The following is a 22,703-nucleotide window of genomic DNA, read 5'->3' as shown; positions in this document are numbered from 1 at the left end:
ACTGAGATATTTTAGGATCTGTACAGGCAAGTTGTTTTCGATTAAACCTTTTAGTCTGGGACTAGCTTAAAGGAGTAGTTCACTTTTTAAAATTATTTACTGATAATTTACTCACCCCCATGTCATCCAAGATGTCCATGTCATTCTTTCTTTACAGTACCATTCAGTTTTATTGTTGGTTTTTGATGAAAACTCCAGGATTTTTCTCCATATAATGGACTTCATTGGGAACCAAACGGTTCTAGGTCCAAATGAGAGTTTCAGTGCAGCTTCAAAGGGCTTTAAATGTCACCAGACGATGAATAAGGGTCTTATCTAGCTAAACAATCGCTCATTTCAAAAATAAATAATAAAGTTTCAGTTTTTATAAGCTCAAATGCTCGCCTTGCTCTGTTCTGTGATGCGCGTTCGTGACTCTCCTGTTTGAACTTGTTCATCAAAATGAACAAATCTTTTTTCGAGTCATTTCATTCGTTGAATCAACCAAATGACTTGAAAAAAGGGATGTTTTCCATGACTGGAATATTTAACTTAATTTCTTTTCGACTGAAAGACATTGATATCTTGGATGACATGGGGGTGAGTAAATTAATTTTTTTTTTTTTTTTGTGCAGTGAACTAATACTTTAACAATCAGTTTTCATCATAGGAATAAATTACATTTTAAATTCCCTATAAATCCAGCCCTTGTACACACGTCTGAGAGCTCTTGCACCAGCTGATCATCTGTGATAAATTTGAATGCTGACAGATTGATTTCTTCACATATTACAGACCTCCTTGACTTATTCATGAACTTAATTAAAAACAACAAAAAAAAAACATTATGTGAAATGTTTTGTGAAAATATAGCATTTTATTTGATATATTTATTGTAAATACTGTGTACTATTTACAAAACTATTGCTATATTGAGTATGTTCACACTTTGAGCAGTACAATAGTACTGTATATTGTGTTTGTGGACAGATACAGGTGAAGGCCACTGACTGTACTGTGTGTTTCAACCTGCAGTGATTATATGCGACCCGTCGTTCACCTCCCGCAGTGGAACTTCTTAATTCATGTTTAGTGCCCTTATTATACTTTACATTACCGACCAAATGGAGTCATTGTCCAAAATGCAACACGGAGACGGATTATTTTCCCCTAAAGAGCCGTATCTGTCACAGCAGATGTCTTACTTGCAGATCAGCTTACGAATTGGATGAGGAGAGGACAGGAGAAAACGAAAGACAGTTGTTAGCTCCTCAAATTGAAATTTGGGATCCATTATTCAGCTGTCAACACGCGAGAGCATGGATCCATTGATAATGCCGCTAACCGCCCGCTCTGCTTGAGAGGCAACGGAAAGAGCGCTATGCAAAAAAAAAAAAAAAATGGGCATGCTGTTTTTGTTTCCGTTTTTCATTCTGCACCATAAATGCACAGTTATGAATGCTGTCAAAAGTATTCACAGATTCATGCGCGTATATGTCCTCTGTGCTTAAGAGGTCTGTTGCCCTCTGATCTTCACTGTTGTGCTTCAGGGGTTCTGAGGTTCCTGGTGGAAAACTCAATGACGTGGAGAATATGCTACTATACGGACTGCATGGAGAATTCATAAGAGTAGAAAACATGAATGTTAATAATGCAGACTTGGGGCTAGATGTCTAGCCCCAGGGAATCAATCAATCAATCAATCAATCAATCAATCTATCTATCTATCTATCTATCTATCTATCTATCTATCTATCTATCTATCTATCTATCTATCTATCTATCTATCTATCTATCTATCTATCTATCTATCTATCTATCTATCTATCTATCTATCTATCTATCTATCTATCTATCTATCTATCTATCTATCTATCTATCTATCTATCTATCTATCTATCTATCTATCTGTTTATCTGTTTATCTGTCTGTCCGTCCGTCCGTCCGTCTACTGTCCATCTGTCTGTCTGTCTACTTTTTGTCTGTTTTCCAAAGAAAATTTTTTTTTTCAACATTGATAATAAGAAATGTTTAATGATAAATGTTTTTGAGCACCAAATCAGCCCATGATTTCTGAAGGATCATGTGACACTGAAGACTTTATGGCCTTTGAAAATTCAGCTTTGCATCAGAGGAATTACGTAATAATATTTTTAAACATTAAATAGAATAACAGTTGCCTTAATGATATTTCCACACTAGCATACATTCAGGCACGGCTCAGATATATACATATATATGGTTGAACTATGTTCTCAGGATATTTTGCAGAAATTTTAGGGGGCTGTGTTCATGCAACACCGTTTTCAAACTAAAAATCTAGAAAACGTTTTATGCGTTTTGCATGTTCATTTAAACGACAACAGCGTTATGAGGGCCTAAAAATGTTAACTTTTGAAAACGGTTTCAAAGTGCACGTTTTTGTTCATAGGTACCCTTATTTGCAAGTTGTTGTGTGTTTTCAATGTTAACTGTGATAAATACAGCTTAAATGTGGCCTCAAATTCCAGTATTTGGCATGTTCCATTGTGACAACCTGCCCCAGATATTATAACAACACACACCACCCCCTCTTTCCTCCATGGGCGATAACATACTTGCTCAAAATCTCTTTTAGTAGCCATGTCTCTAAGGTATGTGTGTACAGAAATTGACTTTCCAAAATATACCCTGGGAAATACTCTGTGGAGTACAAAATCTGACAGATAGCTCTTCCCGTTTTTATGGGCTTGACAGTATCTGACAAAAATCCATATTATTGTGTTCTGCTTTTAGGGATGTAATATTTAATAAATGTGTCTCATGTGAGCAACTCTTTTTGATAAATGACTAAAGGGAGCAGATGGATGACTGTTTGCCCTATTATATACATACACTTTTATGAGGCTTTGCTTTAGATGTTTGTGAAAAGCACCATTTAAAGGTGAAGTGTTTCTTTTTTTAATGTTAAAATGATTTCTGTCCTCCGGCTTCTGATGAAATATTACTTGTATATTTGATAATTAAGTTGCATGAGAAGGCAGAATTCACCCATTAATACATCTATATTTAGTCAGAGAAAGAGGAATTGGGAATTGAATGCGCGTCCCAGTTGTGTAAATGCCGCATTCAATAGCTATTACACGGTAACATTTGCCTGTCAACTGTGTAAAATGTATATTAATTTCTCAATCACACAATGCAATGCTAATAGAAAAAACACAATGTTTATCAGCTCCGGATGTCTACCATGTTACATTATCTCATTATCAACAAGCAAATTATAGACTGAAGGCACACTTAAATGGAGTGTTTTTTTTATGGCGCGTGAAAGAGTCGCACACACACATACGCGCACTTTAGCAACAATAAACACAAAATTGTAGATTAGCGTAGCGTAGACACAACATAAGCTGCTAAGGTTAATTAGCCTGACGTCGAGCAGAGAAGCAATCTGATTTTTTAACCCCCGCATCCTGCTGTGAAAATTAATTTGGCCACAGTATGAAATAAACCCATTGTCGGCCTGCGCTTCGCTTTCCCTTCATCACTTCCTGCAAAAATGGCGCTGTGTGTCGTCTGCACATTAATCAAAGAAAAGGGGGATACAGGATGTCTGTGTGTAAAGGCGAAAATGATTAGCAGCCATGGATGTGACTAAACCGATAGAGGGAGAGAGGGAAATTGCAAATATATATAGAGAGAGCTTTTAATAAATCTGACCTTTTCTGTTGTGCACTTGTTATGAAAAATGCTGGCGTCGGGAATAAATGAAAGCAAGGGGCAAGGAGACCATTTGCAAGGCAACGGTGAGATAGAATGCCAGTTTGCTGAAGATGAGGCGTCGGAGGGGATGAGGATTTGGCGGTTGAGAGGAAAATTCAATGGGTCAAGTTTCTGGATATGGATTTATATGAGGCCATGTGTGTGAATTATTGCCCGAATGACCTGAGAGAACTGAATGGAAGTGCTGTGGAGAGAGACTATTCTTTAACTAACTCTCTTACAAGCAAGGAATCTTTATCATAGTAATACAAAATAAATAAATAAAAAGTTGTGGTGTTTAAAAGAAGTTTAAAATGGGACACTACTGGTGAATCGGGTAAAATTTTTAAATAATAGATATCACCATGAAACTTCCTCAGTTGATTACTTGCAAGTATAAAACCAAATGTATCATACGTTTTTGAAATTTGTATGTTCAATTATAAAAATTGGGCATTATCTCATTAAATATGCACATTTTTGCATATTAGATCTGAACATATGATAAAGCCAGGTGCAAAATATTTTTTTTTTTCATTTTGTTTACACACAAGATGAAAAAAAAAAAGTTCAGATGGATTTCAGCATATATGCTTATATATGAAATCAAAATATACAGTCAATAACCTTAAAAAAACTATTTTCGCCATATTTTTTTTTATTAAAATGTCACATAAATCAGGCCAGGGAAGATTTATTAACAAATCCCTCTGAAAAGTGTATAACTCGAGAGTTTGTTATACATAGGCTGAGATATTTCTACGCTATCTCACGACCAATTCGTACGAATTCGACGAATGATTAAAAAGTGTCTAATTCGTACAAATTTCGTATATGACCTCACTCGTACAAATTTGTACAATTTGTCTAAATCCACGTGATGGCTAGGTTTAGGGGCGGGGTAAGCGGTAGGTCATTCGTACGAATTCATACGAATTGGCCAATTCGTAAAATATGTACGATTTAGCAAAATCGTACTAATTCGTACGAGTGAGGTCGTATGAATTGTTACGAATTAGCCACTTTTTAATCATTTGTTGAATTCGTACGATTTGGTCGTGAGATCGGGTTGGATATTTCTACTGGAGAATGACAAAAAACTCATTTTGAGAAGAAGGCATTTATAGATTTAAGTGGGATTTTAATACATTTTTATTGGAAAAATGCTCAAAAACAGAAAATATGCTCAGGCCCTTAGTAATATGTGATATTTCAATCTCATGAAAACTGATAATTGATATTTAATAACATGGCAGCCATATAAGGCCTACAACTGCAGTAAATCAATGAATTAACATTGGCAGAGTACACCACGTGATGCGTCTGGGCGAATCACGTTAGCAGAAACCAGCAGTAGCCAATGAGATTTCGTCATTAGCTTTAGATCACCCTTTGGACATTCACGATTGGTTACTAGTAGAAAGGAAATGCCCATATTTGTGTCACACAGCATTATGCACGATATCCAACGACACCGGTCATGACAGACTTCAGTAAACAGAATGCTAACTTCTTGGTAAATTCGGGAGAAATTTAGCGCCGCAAGTAAACTAAATGTAATAAAATAGACGTTTTAACTTATATTTTCAATGTTTTCTTTATAGCATCTTGAAAGAACACATATTGAAGGAGTAAACTAGCCCAAAATCTCAAAACTGATCATTGCGTGAAAAATCGATGTTTTTGCCTGACATGTCTCGCCTTAAAACAACATGATCTCATTTCAGGAAAATAAAATTATATATAAATAAAAAATGTATTTATGTATTGTCACAATTATCTTTAGTTAGTTTCGTTTTCATGGACTTTTAGTTTGTATTTATCCGTTGCCTGTTTCCTTTGTTCAGTTTCCAGCCACCATTGGTTTCCATGGACACTCATTAATTATCACAGCTGTTTGTCATTGTCTCATTATCTCTGTGTATTTAAGTGCCTTCACTTCAGTTGTCTGGTATTGTTGGTGCTGCACACAGTCTTGTTGCTCTTTCTAACCATCGAATTATCTGAGTCTACTTTCCTTTTCTTTATTTAAATAAAAAGCAACGTGTACTCATGTGTCTTGTCCACGACAAGATTTTAGGAGTCAAAATCGTGTAATCGTAACAGACAAAAAAATCATTTAATCTGAACCAGGCATCAGTATATACAAAGAACTTAAGGGAGCAATCTCTTTTTATCATCCCTCATGTCTTTCCAAACGTGTTTGACTTTCTCTACTCTGTAGAGCAACAAAAGAAAGTTCGCTTTATAAAAATGTTTCAGCTGTTTTTGTCTATGCGATAAAAGTCTACTGGGGTCAAGACCTTCTTTAAAGCTTAAAAGGACATAAAATAGCGTGAAATTAATCCATAAGGCTCGAATGATGCATTACGTGTCTTCTGAACTGACTTAGCATGGACTAAAATAGGAAACATTCTTTCAAATATCTTGTTTTACATGATTTTTAGTTTTGGGTGAAACTTTTCGTAAAAGTTCTTATTTATGGCCTATAGTTTTTTTTTTTCTTTGTGTGTGTGTGTAGCTTTTTCATAAATGATGTAGTAAAAAAGCTTCTAAGCAAATCCAACTAGTTCAAAGCTGTCGCCATAGAACGCATGGATTCATGCAATTATGAAAAACTTATTTCTAAATGTGAAATTCTGCCAAAGACTTTTGAGCTGCAGAGAATGAAAATGTATTCACAGCACTAAAACGTTCACCCCAAAAGCTACTTACAGTAGTTTGCTCATACTTCACAAAGATTAGCCATTATCTCCAGAGCTTCTGAGCATAGATTACCTCAGGTAACACCAAGATTCATCCAGCTTTCATGTCTCTGGTGGAAACAGTTGCATTGAATTGTTCTGGCAGTAATCTCTGGTGGAATGGAGGCTAGGACATGTTGACCAGATGAAGTCCATTAGCCCTTCTGTCAGTATACCGCTTTTCTAGTCTTAACACATCCAAAAACGTTAATATTTGTGTCTCATACGTTTTCAGAAGTAAAACTTGGTGAAAATTAAACAGTCAATACCTTTACATCTATATATTCACGATAATTACAGATAGAATGACCACAAAAAGGTGACTTATACCTTAAACATGACTTATCATTTAAAACCACATGACCGCCCACTTTAAAGTTAAAGGGTTAGATCACCCAAAAATTTAAATAAGCCCATGATTTACTCACCCTGAAGCCATCCTAGGGTTATATGTCATTGTTCTTTCAGAAGAAAACAATCTGAGTTATATTAAAAAATGGCTGGCTTTTCCAAACTTGATAATGTAAGTGAATGGCTGTTTGACTGTGGAAGTGCATTAAAGCACATCTATTCATGATAAAAGTGCTCCACACAGCTTAATAAAGGCCTTCTGAAGTGTAGCAATGTGTTCGTGTAAGAAAAATATCCATTTTTAAAAAGTAATCGACTAAAATAATTAACTTCCGGCAGACGGACGTATACATTGATTTACTTCAAAAGAGTAACCCTTGAATTTGAAGCACAACGTAATGACGAACGCAGTTTCCCAGCTCTCTGTGTGTGTGTTTGAACTACGAGAGATGTCAATTGCTGCCATTACGTTGTGCGTTAAGTTCAAGGGTTTGTTTATTTTATAGGTTATTATTATATATTTTTTTTGTTGGTGTTCTGATCTCATAAAAGTGAATGCAATGTTTACAGTGCCCCTGCAGAAAGCCTCGAGCACTTAATATATATTTTAAATGCTCATTATTATGATTTAGTATTTCTCCCCTGACTTATTGACGAATGGCTTAAATATACTACAAACAGTGGGGACTACAACAGAGGACTCGAGGACTGAACAGAGGACTAGAATAGTTAGTAGAAAGTGGACCATCAAAATGAAAGCTTACCAAACTTACTTCAAAGTTTTCTTCTAGGACACCATTGTCTAATAACAATTTTTATTTATTTATTTGAGCTATTCACAATCATGTTTGTTACAGAAGTCTTAATATTACACGACAATGGAAGCTCAAAAGGAGGATGCTGATGCATAATTGCCAGAGTGTAAAGACAGTCATGACATTTACTGCAGTTGTATTATTTTAATGTATAAGGAAAGGATTTCTATAAACCTGTTATGATGAAATGATGAAGCCTGAACTTTGAGTAGTCCAAGACAATGTGTGAAATGAATAAGACAGTAACCTTGGCAAGCTTGTACATGTTGATATCACAGGAAATGTATGTGTTTCCTCTCTTGGGATTTCATTTTCAGACTGAGAGCTGCTTGCTAATTCTAAAGCTCAAAGTGTCAAAGAAACAGAAACAGACTTCACTAAAATAAACATTTGAAGCTGTAAGCCTAAGTCTTTTGTCACACAACTCTTCGTAAGGTGCCAGATGTGGCTTTATAGGGGCAATGATGTACAATTTCCGATTTAGTTACAATCCACATGTTGTTGTGTTGTATTTTTGTAAGACAGTGAAATAATCATTAACCAAAAATAAATTAAATTGATAACAATTGTGAAAAGAGTGAAAAACACAATGTACTACTAGACTGTAGGCCAGTGATTCAATCGAACATGTACTGACTTAAAAAAAAGTCTATTCAATGCTTTTGTTTTGAAGACTTTCAATCTGAAAGTGAACTCTAACATAATATCATCATACTGTACGCTTATAAAGTAGAAGACACCGCTAAACATTGAAATCTAAGTCCATTGCGCAAATACTATCCCAGGTGCAGAATCCATCAGGCGGTCAGACGTCATGAGGATTTCAGAGCAGCGCTGTCAAACTGACTGCCTACTGTCATAATGGTTAGCCCATGTCCAATCAGGCGTCTGCACTGGGAGTTCTCCCCTGGATCTCAAGTAAAATGCAGCTCTACCTTCATCTTGTGCTTCAGCACTGTGTGATTGCAAAGCCTAAGCTTTTACCTCGCCTTTGGATGCTTAGCGGTCTCTGTAGTTTTTCACGTCCTGCTGTTTCATGGGCACCTTCTCCTTTGCTTGATAAAAGACTTTTTGATGTGCTCTTACACTCTTTCGTTTATTAAAGCTATGATTCTTTGGCCTTAATGTCTGCTGAACTGACCAAAAAAAAGAGAGAGAGAAAGAAAGAAAGCTCTATGATTTTTCACATCCCTCAGATCTCCTTTTGTTGATTTCCTTGAAGTTAGAAGTGACCCGGCTAAGCTCATTTAAACACTTTCTCCAACCAACGAGCTGAGATGTTTGGCTCATTTGATAAGGGGAAGCAAATTCCTTTCCCCGGATGGCACGCCGCCATTTCCGTCTGATTTGGATGAAATGCAGATATGTGGAATCTTCTTAGGGGTTGAGTTCCTCAGCAATTGTTATATATGTGTTCGGTGGTTGTGCCGTTAGCAGGCTGCAAAAGAAATGAATAAAGATGAGGCTTGACAAGCAGTTATGAGAGAATTGGTAATGCAGGAAACTTACCTCAGAAATACGGGCCTGCTAAAGGGCAAGCTTCTGCTGTATTCAGCCTAATCAGGTTTTAGCTGTCAAACATGAAAAATATCCCCTTGTCCCAAGCATACGTACTTCTCATAATTTTACAAAATGCTATGCTGTGAGTCCAGAATGAACATTGAAATTAAGTTTGACTCACTATAGGGTGTATTTCAGTTAATCCAGTATGGTGTGGACATAAATTCCAAGTAACCTAGCAGTAATAAAATGCTGTAAATGCATATGGTTTATCTCCTCTCTTTATTAAGATGAAGTGTGTAGTGTTCTGCATGGCGTTCACATGCTAGACCAATGTGCCAATATTGATTTTTGTACTTTGCATTCTTGTGCATATTACATCTGTTGTCTGTTAATTGCCCTTTTTCATTGTACAAAAAATGGAGAGGATATTGGAGGGAGCAAGATAGGAAATAGGTGTATGTGTTATCAACACTCGGGTCTACAACATTGTTGCTCTCTCATAAAATTTAAACAGTGTTGTAGTACTCGAGACTCGGACTCGTCTCGGACTCGGTCTCGAGACCATATTTTAATGGTCTTGGTCTTGTCATGGACTCGTGTCCATTTGGACTCGGAATTGACTCGTACTCGAACATTTTTTTTTAGGACTCGGAATTATTCCCGAGTCCACTCGAGTTCAATTAAAAATATTTTTCATGATTATTAATGTATGTTAATAAAATATTTCTTTAAATTGATTGACACGCCCAGTGATTGGTGCATTTTTAGTGCGCAACTGCGCATGACAAATTGTAATAAAATTACTTTTAACACCACCTACTATGTGGCCTTTTTACCCTAAACTGATCATATTTTTTAAACTCTAAGTAAATTCAGTAAAAACAAACAAAAAAAGGATTTCTCTAAGTAAATAAAAGTAAACTAGGTAATCAACCTTCACTGGTCTCGGTCTCGACTCGGACTCGACCGTCTCTGGTCTCGGACTCGACTCTCTATGGACTCGGTCTTGACTCGGACTCGACTCTCTCTGGTCTCGGTGTCGACTCGGACTCGAGTGAAGTGGTCTCGACTACAACACTGAATTTCAAAAATCTGATTTCCTGAGAATGAGTGATTGGTAGTTTGGAAATATTCAGAAAACAAACTATTTTTCATTTTCTGCAAGATATCGGTTTTAAATGTGAAATTATTATAGACTGGAAAATTAAATGCATCACATTTTCAGTTAACTTGGAAATCTCCTCCTATGTTTAAATCCTTTTTTTTTTTTTTAAATTGCATTTCTCCAGACATTAAAACATAAAGTCAAGTGTTAATGTGCAAGTAGTCTTCAGAGTTTTTGTAGTAGCTTGGAGGGCAAATAGTTTTGGTAAATTAACTATTTGCCTTCTAGCCACTGATTGCATGTCAGTCAAAGTGAAAATATCCATTCTCTCGATCTGCCAATTTATTTGTTTTGTTGCAGATAATTTTGATTACATGGCTAGGGTAATCACCATATTATGGTTGCTGATTTTCTTTGTTTTTTTAGACTAGTTTTCCAATGTCAGTCGCCTTCTGTATAAAAAAAACCCCTCAAATCTCCATACTTTCTCTTCGTAAGTTTATTGATGTGGCATGCAATAAACGTGAGGCTTGAAAACTCATAAGCTGTTCCAACCAGAACTCTGTGCTCTGGGGTTCATAGGAATCTTGGATAGAATATATAACTGAAGGTATTGATAAAGCAATTAAGATTTATTGTATGGATGCTGCCAGCTGGGAGAACTATTATCCTTTAATCCTTGGAAATGAAAAATCACCCCTTCTCCTTCTCACACACACCTTAAACGGCTCCACCAAACAGCTCCCACCATTAGAGAATCAGTCTGGCAGAGCGCTGATTAAAATTGATTTAAGTTTTGAGTATGTTTGGAATTGATGATACAAATGTCTAGAGGAATTATGGGCTGTCATTTGAGGCCAAGCGCAGTCATCCGTTGTGTGTGTGTCAGAAGTATGGAGCCGGCTGCGGATTTCACGTGTGGACTATAAAACGTGTTATACCTCAGTTTCTTCTCAATGCTCTGATTTGAGGATTACTTCATAATTACTTCAGTTATTATCTTATTAAAGTTCTAATGAAGCACATGAGACTTTTGTTAGCTGACAACAGCAATGGCACAACTTTTAAATCCCATAGTTTTGGGTTTGGCACATCCAAACAATAGCTTTTCATGAAGGATTTTTTTTTCAGTCGGGGTTTAAAATCTGTTAAAAACCAGTGCAGGGATCCAAGCTCCATGCTTGCCTTTAAGAGCCTTCGCTAATCCTAAAAGCTGGTTCAGAATGGGAATTAAAAATTGATAATAATCATATCGCCTCTGCAGAATCAATTGGTTTTTTTTGTGTGACCAGAAAGGACTGACCATTATTTTTTTCTGTCGTCTGTCCAGGTCCCTGCTTGTGATTTACCATGGCCAAAGTGCTCTGCAGCCTCCTTCTCCTGGGAAGCGCAGTGATGATGACCACCGCCTGCCCTAAATATTGCGTCTGTCAGAACCTCTCGGAGTCCTTGGGCACGTTGTGTCCGTCCAAAGGCTTGCTGTTCGTGCCCCTCGACATTGACAGGAGAACCGTGGAATTACGTCTGGGAGGAAACTACATCATCAAAATTACCCAGCAGGACTTCACCAACATGACGGGCCTTGTGGACCTCACACTGTCACGAAACACCATCAGCTTCATCCAGCCCTTCTCCTTTGTAGATCTGGAAACACTGCGTTCGCTGCACCTGGACAGTAACCGGTTGACAGAGCTTGGCCCAGATGCCCTGCGAGGCTTGGTGAACTTGCAACACCTCATCCTAAACAACAACCAACTGACTCATATCTCCAAAGAAGCGTTCGATGATCTGCTGCTCACCTTAGAGGACCTAGATCTCTCCTACAACAACCTGCGGGGCGTTCCCTGGGACGCCATTCGCAAAATGCTCAATTTACACCAACTAAGCCTGGACCACAACCTCATCAGCCACATTGCCGAGGGCACTTTTACTGATCTCGAAAAGCTTGCGAGGTTGGATCTTACATCAAACCGTCTCCAGAAGCTTCCGCCTGATCCCATCTTTGCTCGCTCACAGACTAACACCGTTCTTAGTACACCGTTTGCCCCGATCCTGTCTCTCAGCTTTGGTGGGAATCCTCTTCACTGTAACTGTGAGATTCTGTGGTTGCGCCGCCTAGAGCGAGAGGACGATATGGAAACATGCGCCTCCCCTCCAAATCTGAAAGGTCGCTACTTCTGGTATGTTCGAGAGGAAGATTTTGTCTGTGAACCACCGTTAATTACCCAGCATACCCATAAGCTTTTGGTCCTGGAGGGACAGACGGCCAGTTTACGTTGCAAGGCTGTTGGTGACCCTATGCCTCTTATACATTGGGTTGCTCCAGACGACCGACTAATCAGTAACTCATCCAGGGCTTTAGTGTATGAAAATGGTACTTTAGACATCATGGTCACCACCTCTAAGGATTACGGGACGTTTACTTGTATTGCTGCAAACGCAGCAGGAGAATCAACAGCCTCAATTGAGCTCTCCATTATCCAGCTTCCCCACCTTAGTAATGGAACGAACCGCACATCACAGCCAAAATCCAGACTATCTGACATCACCAGCTCCACTAAAACCGGCAAAGGGGAGACCAAAGCCCAACCAGAACAGATAGTCTCAGTGTCAGAGGTCACGGCAGTGTCTGCTCTGATCAAGTGGACGGTTAGCAAAGTGGCGCCCAAAGTCAAAATGTACCAGCTCCAATACAACTGTTCAGAGGATGATGTCCTGATTTATAGGTAAATATTCAGCTTCTTTACCCTTTAAACCAGCCAACAAAACACATGTACTTTTACCTGCCCTTTAGTTTCTCACTGGATATCTGTGGATATTATCATTAGATGTGTTCTAACTCAATTCATTCTTGTAAATTACTTGGAATTCACTTCATTTAGGTAGATAATGTTAATAGGTTCAATAGGTTAATGCTGAAGATAGTTAATGCGGTGACATTTAAAAGGCGGTGAGACATTGTTTTGGCATCTTTTCAAACGACCATTCGCAGGCATACTTATTGGCTCATCCTAATTGTGTTAATGGTGTTCTGTGACTGTTATAGCGAAGACCCATTGACTCGCTTACCCTTTAATCAGTCAGTTACCTACAAATTCTGTCTAAAATGTACCAACAGCACTTGATAAATTCTGTTTTTTTCTTATGAGTAATTTTAAAGAAAGTGTAGGATTGTTATGTGGATTTAAAGTTATGTAATAGACAACGTCCGTTTTTTGTTAAATCATATACAATCATCGTACAAACTAAATTAAAAACATGTTGAACTTTTTTATGAACTTTTTGTTAATAAATTGTTTTTATCTAGTTAATATCTTAAGGATGATTAGATGTTGTTTCCCCCTGTAGAACAGGACTTTTTTTTTTAATATTAAAGGTCAAGACACAGAGTTTCCACAGTAATTTATAATGTAAATGAACCACTATCAGCTGTTAAATGAACGATTTCACCATCTTTTTATCAAATGCAACAATTTCTTTTTGTGAAATAAAGAATCTGTTGAAACCTCAATCACCTCTAGGATTTTTTTTAACATAACAAAACTAACATGATCATCACTATTACAAGCCTGAGGCAACAGGGGCTATTAAAATATTCTCTATTCTTTTGATTTTCATTTCAGCTCACGTTCCTTGCTTCGTTTCTTTATATCTACATCAGTTTATAATCAAAGCGATGGGTTCCCTTATCAAACTGCCTACATTTTAAACCATTAAGCTGTCTAGTTTATCTGACTTGTGAAGAAGAGAGATTTTCATGTTTTGGAAAGATTGTATAATCTACACATTTAGTCATTTAGCAGCAGACGCTTTTATCCGAAGTGACTTACAATTTAGGACTAAACCAAGCGAGTCATCGTGAAGAGGCAAAAATAACGCCAGAAGTGCTCAAAATATAAAGTTCAGACATTGCATAAGCCAGATAAGCGAGGGTTTAAAGGAAAAGGAAATATATATATATATATATATACTTTTTTTTATGTTAAGTGCGCACACAATATGACTATGTTCATTTACTGGTGCCTCTCTATTACTTAATGACTGCTTGATGTTGAACTGCATGTTTGTCATTATTCAGAGATCTGTTTTCTTCCTCCTGTCTTGGAAGAGCAGTGTTAACCTGGATGTTGGCAACAACAAAGAAAAAAAAAATCAATCACTAAGCCTGGAGTGGAAAAGGGTTGGGCTCTCTCGTAAAGCTGTCACCACAGAATCTAGCGTCTTCTCCTGTGATGGGAAAGCAATTATGAATGAGTAATGGACTAGCTGGCATACACGCTTACCGTAGACAATGTGTCAGGCTGCCCTGCTAGATGTGGTTTTAGTGCTTTAAAGGATGTCTCTAACACAAAATACTGGATCCCACGAAATGGTGGTTGTAGGAAAAGCATGCGATTAAGAACCATATCAATTGCACATCAAACCAGACATGTTTGTTTTCATCATTTCTTCATTTACTCACCCTTTTACTTTTTCATGACTATTTTATTTTGCGCAACACACAAGCTGAACGTCTGAAGACTATGCTTTCTGGTCCTTTCTGCGGAGGAATTTTAAGTAGCAAAAGCATAGTAAAATTTTGACTCATGCTCTGTATTTCTTCTGAATCCATGCGATGGCTTTGTGTAAATTGTAAAATAAGCCAAAACTTATGTTATGCAGTGAAAATTGCCACCTCCAGTGGGCTGTTAAGTGCTGCAACTTGATCGCTGAACTTGAGAACTGGATAAACGGTTTATTGAAAAATGTATTCATACCAGAAAATGGAAAAGTCATTAAAATATCTACTTTAGTGTATCTACTTTAATCCCATTTCAGCACCCTTGATGAATTACATTTGTGAGATTTAGTTAATCATTTTGAGGTTAATTGATCAATTTTTTTTGTGTCTGGAAAATAGTGATCTATGACATTGTATTATGTTGAATATCAAAGTGTTTTGTATCTATTTGTTAATGAGAGGTTTGTGGACGCATCAATATTTTTAGATTTGTGGAGTTAAAGTTATAGTTTTTGTTTCTTAACTCAGGAAGGGGGCCAACTTACCCCTCTTTTAATAATTAAATAATTAATAAACAATTATTTTAATATTGTGTGCTAGAACAACTAGCAAATGTTTTTTTTTTTTTTTCCTATAATAATGTATTGGCTGATGTATCATCATCCTGCACTTATTTTATATCTAAATATCTAACAGATTAATAGTGAATCCACATTGTTCTTAATAGGGTTCTACATCTTCCCCCATGATATCCTGTACATATTATTGTTTTCTCATTATTATTATTTTTAGGGGCCAATCACTGAAAATGCGTAGGCACCCTTTGTATCCGTTGGCGTTCTTATTATTAGGGGCCAAGCACTGAAAGTGTGTACCTAATAAGGACATTATTATTATTATTCCAAAACTACTACTACTTCCACTCTGGAAATCTACGGGAGCCCGTAGAACGCTTGCGTGAAAGTTATTAAATTTGGCATAGTCTGAACTGTCACCATAGCAAATTTAGAGTCTCTAACTCAATCCCTCTAGCGCCACCAACTGTCCAAATTTAATACCTAAGCTAATAACTTTTCAACCATAAGGGCTAGAAACAAAATTAATCTGGTTCCTTGGCTCAAGACGATTTGATTGCACCCTATTTTTCATCATTTCCATCATGAAAATGTGTCCACCATTTGGAATTCTCCGAAAAACCTTCTTTTTCATGAAAATGTAACCAGATCTTCTTCAGCAGCCCATTCTCACTCCCAAGGCGTCACCTAACTGACGCCTTGGGAAGCATTTGCCCATGCTTCAATATCTGACGCTTTAGGCGCCCTTTAGCGTCAGTTAGATGACGCCCTAGGATCGCGTGTACCCTACCCCCAGCCCATACCTAAACCTAACCGCGTCCTCTAACTGACGCTTTCCTTTAGCGTCAGTTAGATGACGCCGTAGGATCGCGTCATGTAAGTGACGCTAAAGGGCGCCTAAAACGTCAAATATTGAAGCATGGTCAAAGGTGACGCCTTGGGGTGAGAATGTGTTGTCTTCAGACCATGTCGACAAAAAGCTATGGAATTCATGCTGATTCGTCAAACCGTTCTCGAATACCACGACAAACTAATGCATACTACGTAGCGCTTGCGAAAACAGACGTAAGGCTGTATCTCCACAGCGCTTTATCCCATTCAGACCAAACGTGGTACATGTCATCACAAGCGTTACCTGAGGCTACATGCTGCGTTTCGGAGCAACGCCACCTACTAGTCCAGAGATACAAAAAATGGCTAAACTTCTAAACTGTTTGCCCATAAAACATACAAGTTGTCTCGTTAGATTCAGGCTGTGATGACGAGTTGACTAATTTTTCCATATGGACCATTTTAGGCATTGGCCATTTTGAATTTTGTACCAAAATGCTGTATTTTATGAACGTATCGTTACGAAACTCTGTATGGGTCATCAGTACGATGCCCTGAAGGAGCCTGATAAGTTTTAGACCAGTGGTGAAAAAACTTTGCATATTACTTTGGATTTGGTTGACTTATTGTCACGGCAATCTTCTCCTTACATTTGAAACCATTCGTCAATTCGATAAGAAACCACCATAGGAAATTTGAAAACAGGTTGCTGGCTAAACGCAAATGCTCAAATGTCAAACTTCAATAGAAAGTGGTAAAAAATCCAATCGAAGTCGCCCATCGTTTCTTTTTTTATGCTCGCACACATATAAATCTATAACTCTAAAACAAAATGAGATATTTTCACCGAATTTGACACACATGGTCTCACTCTGAAAAATCTCCAAATGTATGAAATTGTATGATTTAATAAAAAAAAAGTATTAGTCTGAATAAGAAAAAAAGCCTCAGACACTTCTTTTCAATTACTTAACCTTCACAGAGTTGGGTAAATGATTGTACTCTAATTAGTATTCTCAGTCCACATCCACTGTCAGGGATCTGCAAAGAATATTCTAGATAATGATGAGCTAATGCAGTCAGAAAAAGATGAATTTGTGATTACATGCCCTCATGTTCTCGTTGTGCTTTTTAGAGGTTGAGTGGAGAAGTACTACAGAAAATGACCTTAAAGAAACATGTTTTCATTAACAGAACCCAGATCTTTCTTCTAACCAATCAAGGAACCGACACATTTCTATTTAATATAGATTTTTTTGATTCGCTCCAAAACACCAAAAGAAAAATGTGTTCCATTTAAACGATTCAGTGTTGACAAGAATTGCATGTGAAAAGTATATTTTCAAAGTTACACAATCCCCACATTGCCTCCTGTCAGTCAAAAACAACTTATTTTCTGGATCCATTGACTGCACAATAGACCTCATTTCAAAGTCGTTTCATCTAAATGAACTTCCAAGGTTGATACGATCAGTGCTTTCCAAGTAATTAAGTTTTCTCAATAAAAGGATTAATGATTGTTTTGTCAACTCGCAGAGCATTCTGTGCATCCACAATAAAGCAACGAGGAATCAGTCTGAGCATTTTAATAACTACCTAACCATCAGTACCATATACCTGTGGTTTCAAGCCACTGCATCTATTTAATGATTTTAGAGAGCCTGTATTAACATCAATGTCTTGTTGCTCACAGGATGATTCCGGCTATCAGCAAATCCTTCTTGGTCAACAACCTGATGCCAGGGATGCAGTATGACCTGTGCGTGTTGGCCATCTGGGAAGACACCGCCACCACACTCACTGCGACCAACATAGTTGGCTGTGTGCAATTCGAGACGAGTGACGAGTACCCCCGCTGCCAGTCACTGAACAGTCAGTTTCTTGGAGGAACTATGATCTTGGTGATTGGCGGAGTGATCGTAGCCACGTTGTTGGTCTTTATCGTCATCCTCATGGTCCGCTATAAAGTGAACAGCGGTTTGCAGGTTTCAAAGTTGGTGACGGTGAGCAACACCTACTCCCAGACCAATGGGAGACCGCAGGCCGCACAACGAGCCAACAACGCCGCTCCTACGCCACAGACTCCAAAGACTGTTGTGGTGATGCGAGACGAGGTGGTGGAGTTTAAGTGTGGCTCCTTGCAGAGTAGCATCTCGTCCTCTTCATCCTCCTCGGCTGACTCCCTCGGAAGTGGGAAAGTCGAGTCTTACAACCGACGTGGGGATTCCAACACCCTGCCCAACCGGTGGAAGCAGTCGTCATCCAAGGCACGGCCAAACCTGGATAACCTGCTCGGGGCGTTTGCCTCTCTGGACCTGAGGGTTCCCGCAAGAGATCCGGGAGGACCGTCTTCCTCGGGAACCATGGCGATGGCCATGAGACCCCCCACTGACAAGGAGCCTCTTCTAGGCCGAGGAGATTCCGGGAAGCTCGGGACGCTTGTAACGCTGCCATCCGAGAACAAGCCCAAGCGCAGCCACTCGTTCGACATGGGCGACTTTGGTGCTTCGCAGTGCCTTAGCTACCCACGACGCATTAGCAACATTTGGACTAAGAGGAGTCTCTCGGTCAACGGCATGCTCCTGCAGTGTGACGAGAGCGAGGGGGAAGGTGAGAAAGCAACATTTGATAGCTCTGAGTGGGTCATGGAGAGTACAGTCTGACAGAGACATCGGATTACCTCTGCCAAAAACAAACAAAAAAAAAATTACCCATTTTCCGAACCCATCAGGTGAAAACGATATGAACTTGCTGCATCATTTGACGACAAGGACTCGAATGGCTGTAGTGAAAGGACACCTCAGCAGTGGCCATGACTGTGTAATGCATGATTTTCCATGTTAATATTGTCCTTCTGTTCATTTGATCACAAACGAGTTCAAAGGTTTGCGTCCGAGTCAGGCGAGCAGCCGAGGCCAGGGCTGGTCCTGTTCATTGAGACCTGGATGAAGGATGTCTCCAGTTGCCTTCAAGCATTAATGCAGATATGAATTGATACCCAAGAACAAGGTATGAGGGGGGTATCTCCAGAGAAGCAGGGGGAATAAAAGAGATAATGTGTCTGACTGTGCACTGCAGTTTGCCAAGAGGATTTTCTTCAGCTAAGTGGATGTGCATCACAATGGACCAAGTGTTCCCATGAGAGAGGACTACATAATTTAGCAGGTGAATTGGAAAAAAATGTAATGACATTTTGTAGGATCTTATTTTTCTTTTGTCATTTCTACTTTTTAAGTTAATTCTAGTGTTGTACCCCAGTGTTACACCATCCGATTGAGAAACAATATCTTTTTCTGAAGAACACAATACAATGTCATATTTAATTTACACAAATCTGTAATTCAGGAAGATTCCTTTGTCATAATCATATCTGCAACCTTAATCTGCTTATTTTCTGGGATCATAACATTATGTGCCTGTTTTTCTTCTTTGTTTTCTCAGTGCATCTATCACATTTGCTATTAGTTTTTAAGTTTGAAAGTTTGGCTGCCGTCTGATTAAATATTTGCAGTTTTCATTTAGTACTGGTACAGAACAGTGCTGGTCAGTCTGTCTGAGGTGCATATTATTTATATAAATGGATATTTACAAAATTTTACATACCCAACCAACACATTGCATACCCAACCAAAAAATATGCTCTGTTCAATGTCCCTTTGGTCTACCCTTATTAAAGAGGAATGGAAAAAAGTATAAAAATGGTAAATACCAAGCTGGTTGAAATACCATTGTGTTCTCCAGGTACTGTAGGTGAATGTGAGAATATGTGCTCGAATAAAAGCTGGGTTTTAACCCATGTTCGGGTCAAATATGAACAAACCCAACCAATTGGGTTTGAACGTTAAATAACAGTAACGTTAAGAGTAAACCATTGGTTGGGTTTTTCCATATTTGACCTAAACATGGGTTGAAACAGCATTTTTTTTTTAGAGTGTGGTATTATTTACCATCTTAGACAATCACTGTAACATGGTTTCGCAACAGTAATTGCGTGCATAATCTAAGGGTAAGATAATAGGATTTTTAGACATTTAATGATGGTAATTGCCCCCTTCAATGATCAATTTCGAACTCTATTCCCTAGTTTGTTAGTCTTGGTGATTTACATTCATACTCAAGCCCCTCAAGACTTATTGTCTGGTGTAACACTCTGACCAACATTTCAGACTTATGTTGTGAAAGACAGATATTTAGGACAGGATCTGGATCTTTAGAAACCTTTATTAGTGCCAAATGGTGGTGGCAAGCTTGATTTCTCTCAGGGGTGAATCATGAACTGGGGTGAAACTGAGCTTGTCTATCGTCATTGTGCCCTTGAGCGAAGGCACTTAACCTCAGGTTGCTCCACGGGGACTCTCCTATTAGCGTAGGTCAAGTTGCTTCGGATGAAAAGTGTTGGTTACATGATGTTTAAGACCTCGATAAATCACGTATAGTCATTATGTCAAATTTTACCAGTTCTGAAGTGGTAATACTTCCTATGGACACATCTATACTGCATTATGCATACGTTTTAAAGTAGTTGTCCATGTTATTACGAGAGGTTTTATGACAAGTAATTGCTTCTGTCTGGCTTTTATAAAGGGGCTCATTTCTGTGATCTTATATCTTGTCCCTGTTTTGTCGTAATGGTTTATAGATTACATTAGCAAGAGTTATTATCTGTAAACTCCAGTCAATCCAGTGTTAATTTACATTGAAGACATCATAATGCCTGTATTTAATTTAGTCCGGTGTGTATTATAGATCCGGTGTTCCTAGGAAGTTTTACCCAAAGGATCATAACACACAATGTCTATTTTTCTTATTTTGAAAAATCTTTATTTTTCTATTCTGTGAAAAGCTAACTGTTCTATTGCCTTTCTTTTGTCTGATACAATGCCACTGTATATGATTTAGATTGTTTTACTGTTACAGATGTAGACAGAAAGACATGGACAAGCAAACATAGCATTTTTATTTTATTCATTATTATTGGTAGTATTATTTTCCAAACATTTAAGCCACATTATAGATTTGCAACATCCATTGTTTATAATTTCTTACTGTTCTTGGTATATGATTCTTTCTATGACTTTTTTTGTATATAAAAAAATATATATATATATAAGAATGTATGATGGTATTCTGTACAGTGATCCTCTTATTTTCCTGGTCAGAAAAAAAAATGAGAAGGTGCTTTAACGTATCGTTATGATATGCGTAAATGTGAAGCAGCATAGTCGCGTTTTTCACTTGGAGTTGTAGAAAAAAAAAAGAAGACTAAATCATTCTAAACCATTTCTGTGTTCAAAAGATTTTGCTACAACAAGATAAACACACAGAATTCATAATATTTAAAATTGTCTGTTTTTTCTTTTCAGTCTCCCAGAGTTTATTTTTATTTTTTTGTTATTGGCGTGTTTGCTTATTGTCTCTGCTTCTCTGCCTTAAGGTGTTCTCAAACAGAATGATTTGTCTTATTCATGTCTGAATCAATTGGGGATTTCAGTCTCACATAATTTTAGCTAGACATCCGTTTTAATGAATTTCCTCTGAGGGGATATCCTCAAAGATTGGATGAAGTCACTCATGGGGTGCACAATAAAACTTAATAGAGTATAGACTGTAGAGGTTATTTAACATTAAAATATGACGCACTGAGATGCACACACTTACCATGACGTGTAATCTCATATCAAACATGCTTGTCATCCATCAGGATGCCTGCTTCCTCAGATACCTCCCACAGAGTTTAATTTATGCTTTACACATTTCATTTAGCATGTTGTCATGGATCACAATTATTTAAAGTCATATAGCCATGCGCAATCGAATTCTCCTTCATCTTTGGAAGTAAAGAAGCTCACTATGAAAACATACTGGAACTTTCCCAAAATGGCCTTTTATTTAAAAAAAAAAATGTTTTGTTCCTAAATTCTTGGATTTTAGCAGGAGATGTAGGTTAGCAAAATGTATTTTTTATAAAGACTGGTTGAATCTTTCTTCACATCCGTATAGCAATCAATAATAGAAATGGACTAAATATTAAAAAAAATCACATCTAGTGTGGAAGTCACAGGACCAAACACATATTTGGTTTGAGTGCAAATACGATTTCCATTGAACTTGTATTTCCATACCTGCACACACCTAGTCACACGCCATCAGTGTTTTTCGTAAGGATATGCAGAGTTGTAGACTGACGATAGTCACCGAGATCCACAAACAAACAGCAGCCACTTTTACAGTTCCTCGTGAACCAAAACAATGAGTTTATGCTGCATTCATGCCATGACATAACTGTAATTTAAGATGGAAACCCAAAGCTGTTCACGTCCTCAGATTCGGATTTATGCGTTTTTGTCAACACAATCAACGCTGAAATGAATCTGCAGCAGTCAGGTGGTGCAACTAGAGCATTATAAGTTGTTTACGTTCATTAATATTGTAATTTATGTGCTTTGAGACATGGAGTCATTTACCGGTGTCGCTCGTGTCTCTTTGCAGACTCTGCGTGGTCATGTGATTTGGAGGAGGCGTGGCTTTGGAGATGCTCTGAAAAGAGGGCATCTA

At 37.9% G+C, this 22,703-nt stretch overlaps 1 protein-coding gene across 1 annotated transcript in view; it reads left to right on the top strand.

The window, feature by feature from the left end:
- LOC120464113 (leucine-rich repeat and fibronectin type-III domain-containing protein 2) overlaps positions 1 to 21,651 on the top strand; it is a 121,569-nt gene extending 99,918 nt beyond the window's left edge. Inside the window, exons 4-5 of the mRNA XM_039653456.2 lie at positions 11,572 to 12,967; positions 17,842 to 21,651. Of these exons, the coding sequence (XP_039509390.1) occupies positions 11,592 to 12,967; positions 17,842 to 18,811 (2,346 nt within the window). The 5' untranslated portion in view covers positions 11,572 to 11,591 and the 3' untranslated portion in view covers positions 18,812 to 21,651. The remainder of the gene's footprint in view (positions 1 to 11,571; positions 12,968 to 17,841) is intronic.
- The last annotated feature ends 1,052 nt before the right edge of the window (positions 21,652 to 22,703 follow it).

The sequence above is a fragment of the Pimephales promelas genome, chromosome 15, assembly GCF_988280905.1.
Source record: "Pimephales promelas chromosome 15, fPimPro1.hap1.1, whole genome shotgun sequence".
Lineage (NCBI taxonomy): Eukaryota > Metazoa > Chordata > Actinopteri > Cypriniformes > Leuciscidae > Pimephales > Pimephales promelas.
Note: the sequence above shows the minus strand (reverse complement) of the source record. Positions and strands in the feature narration are given on the sequence as shown.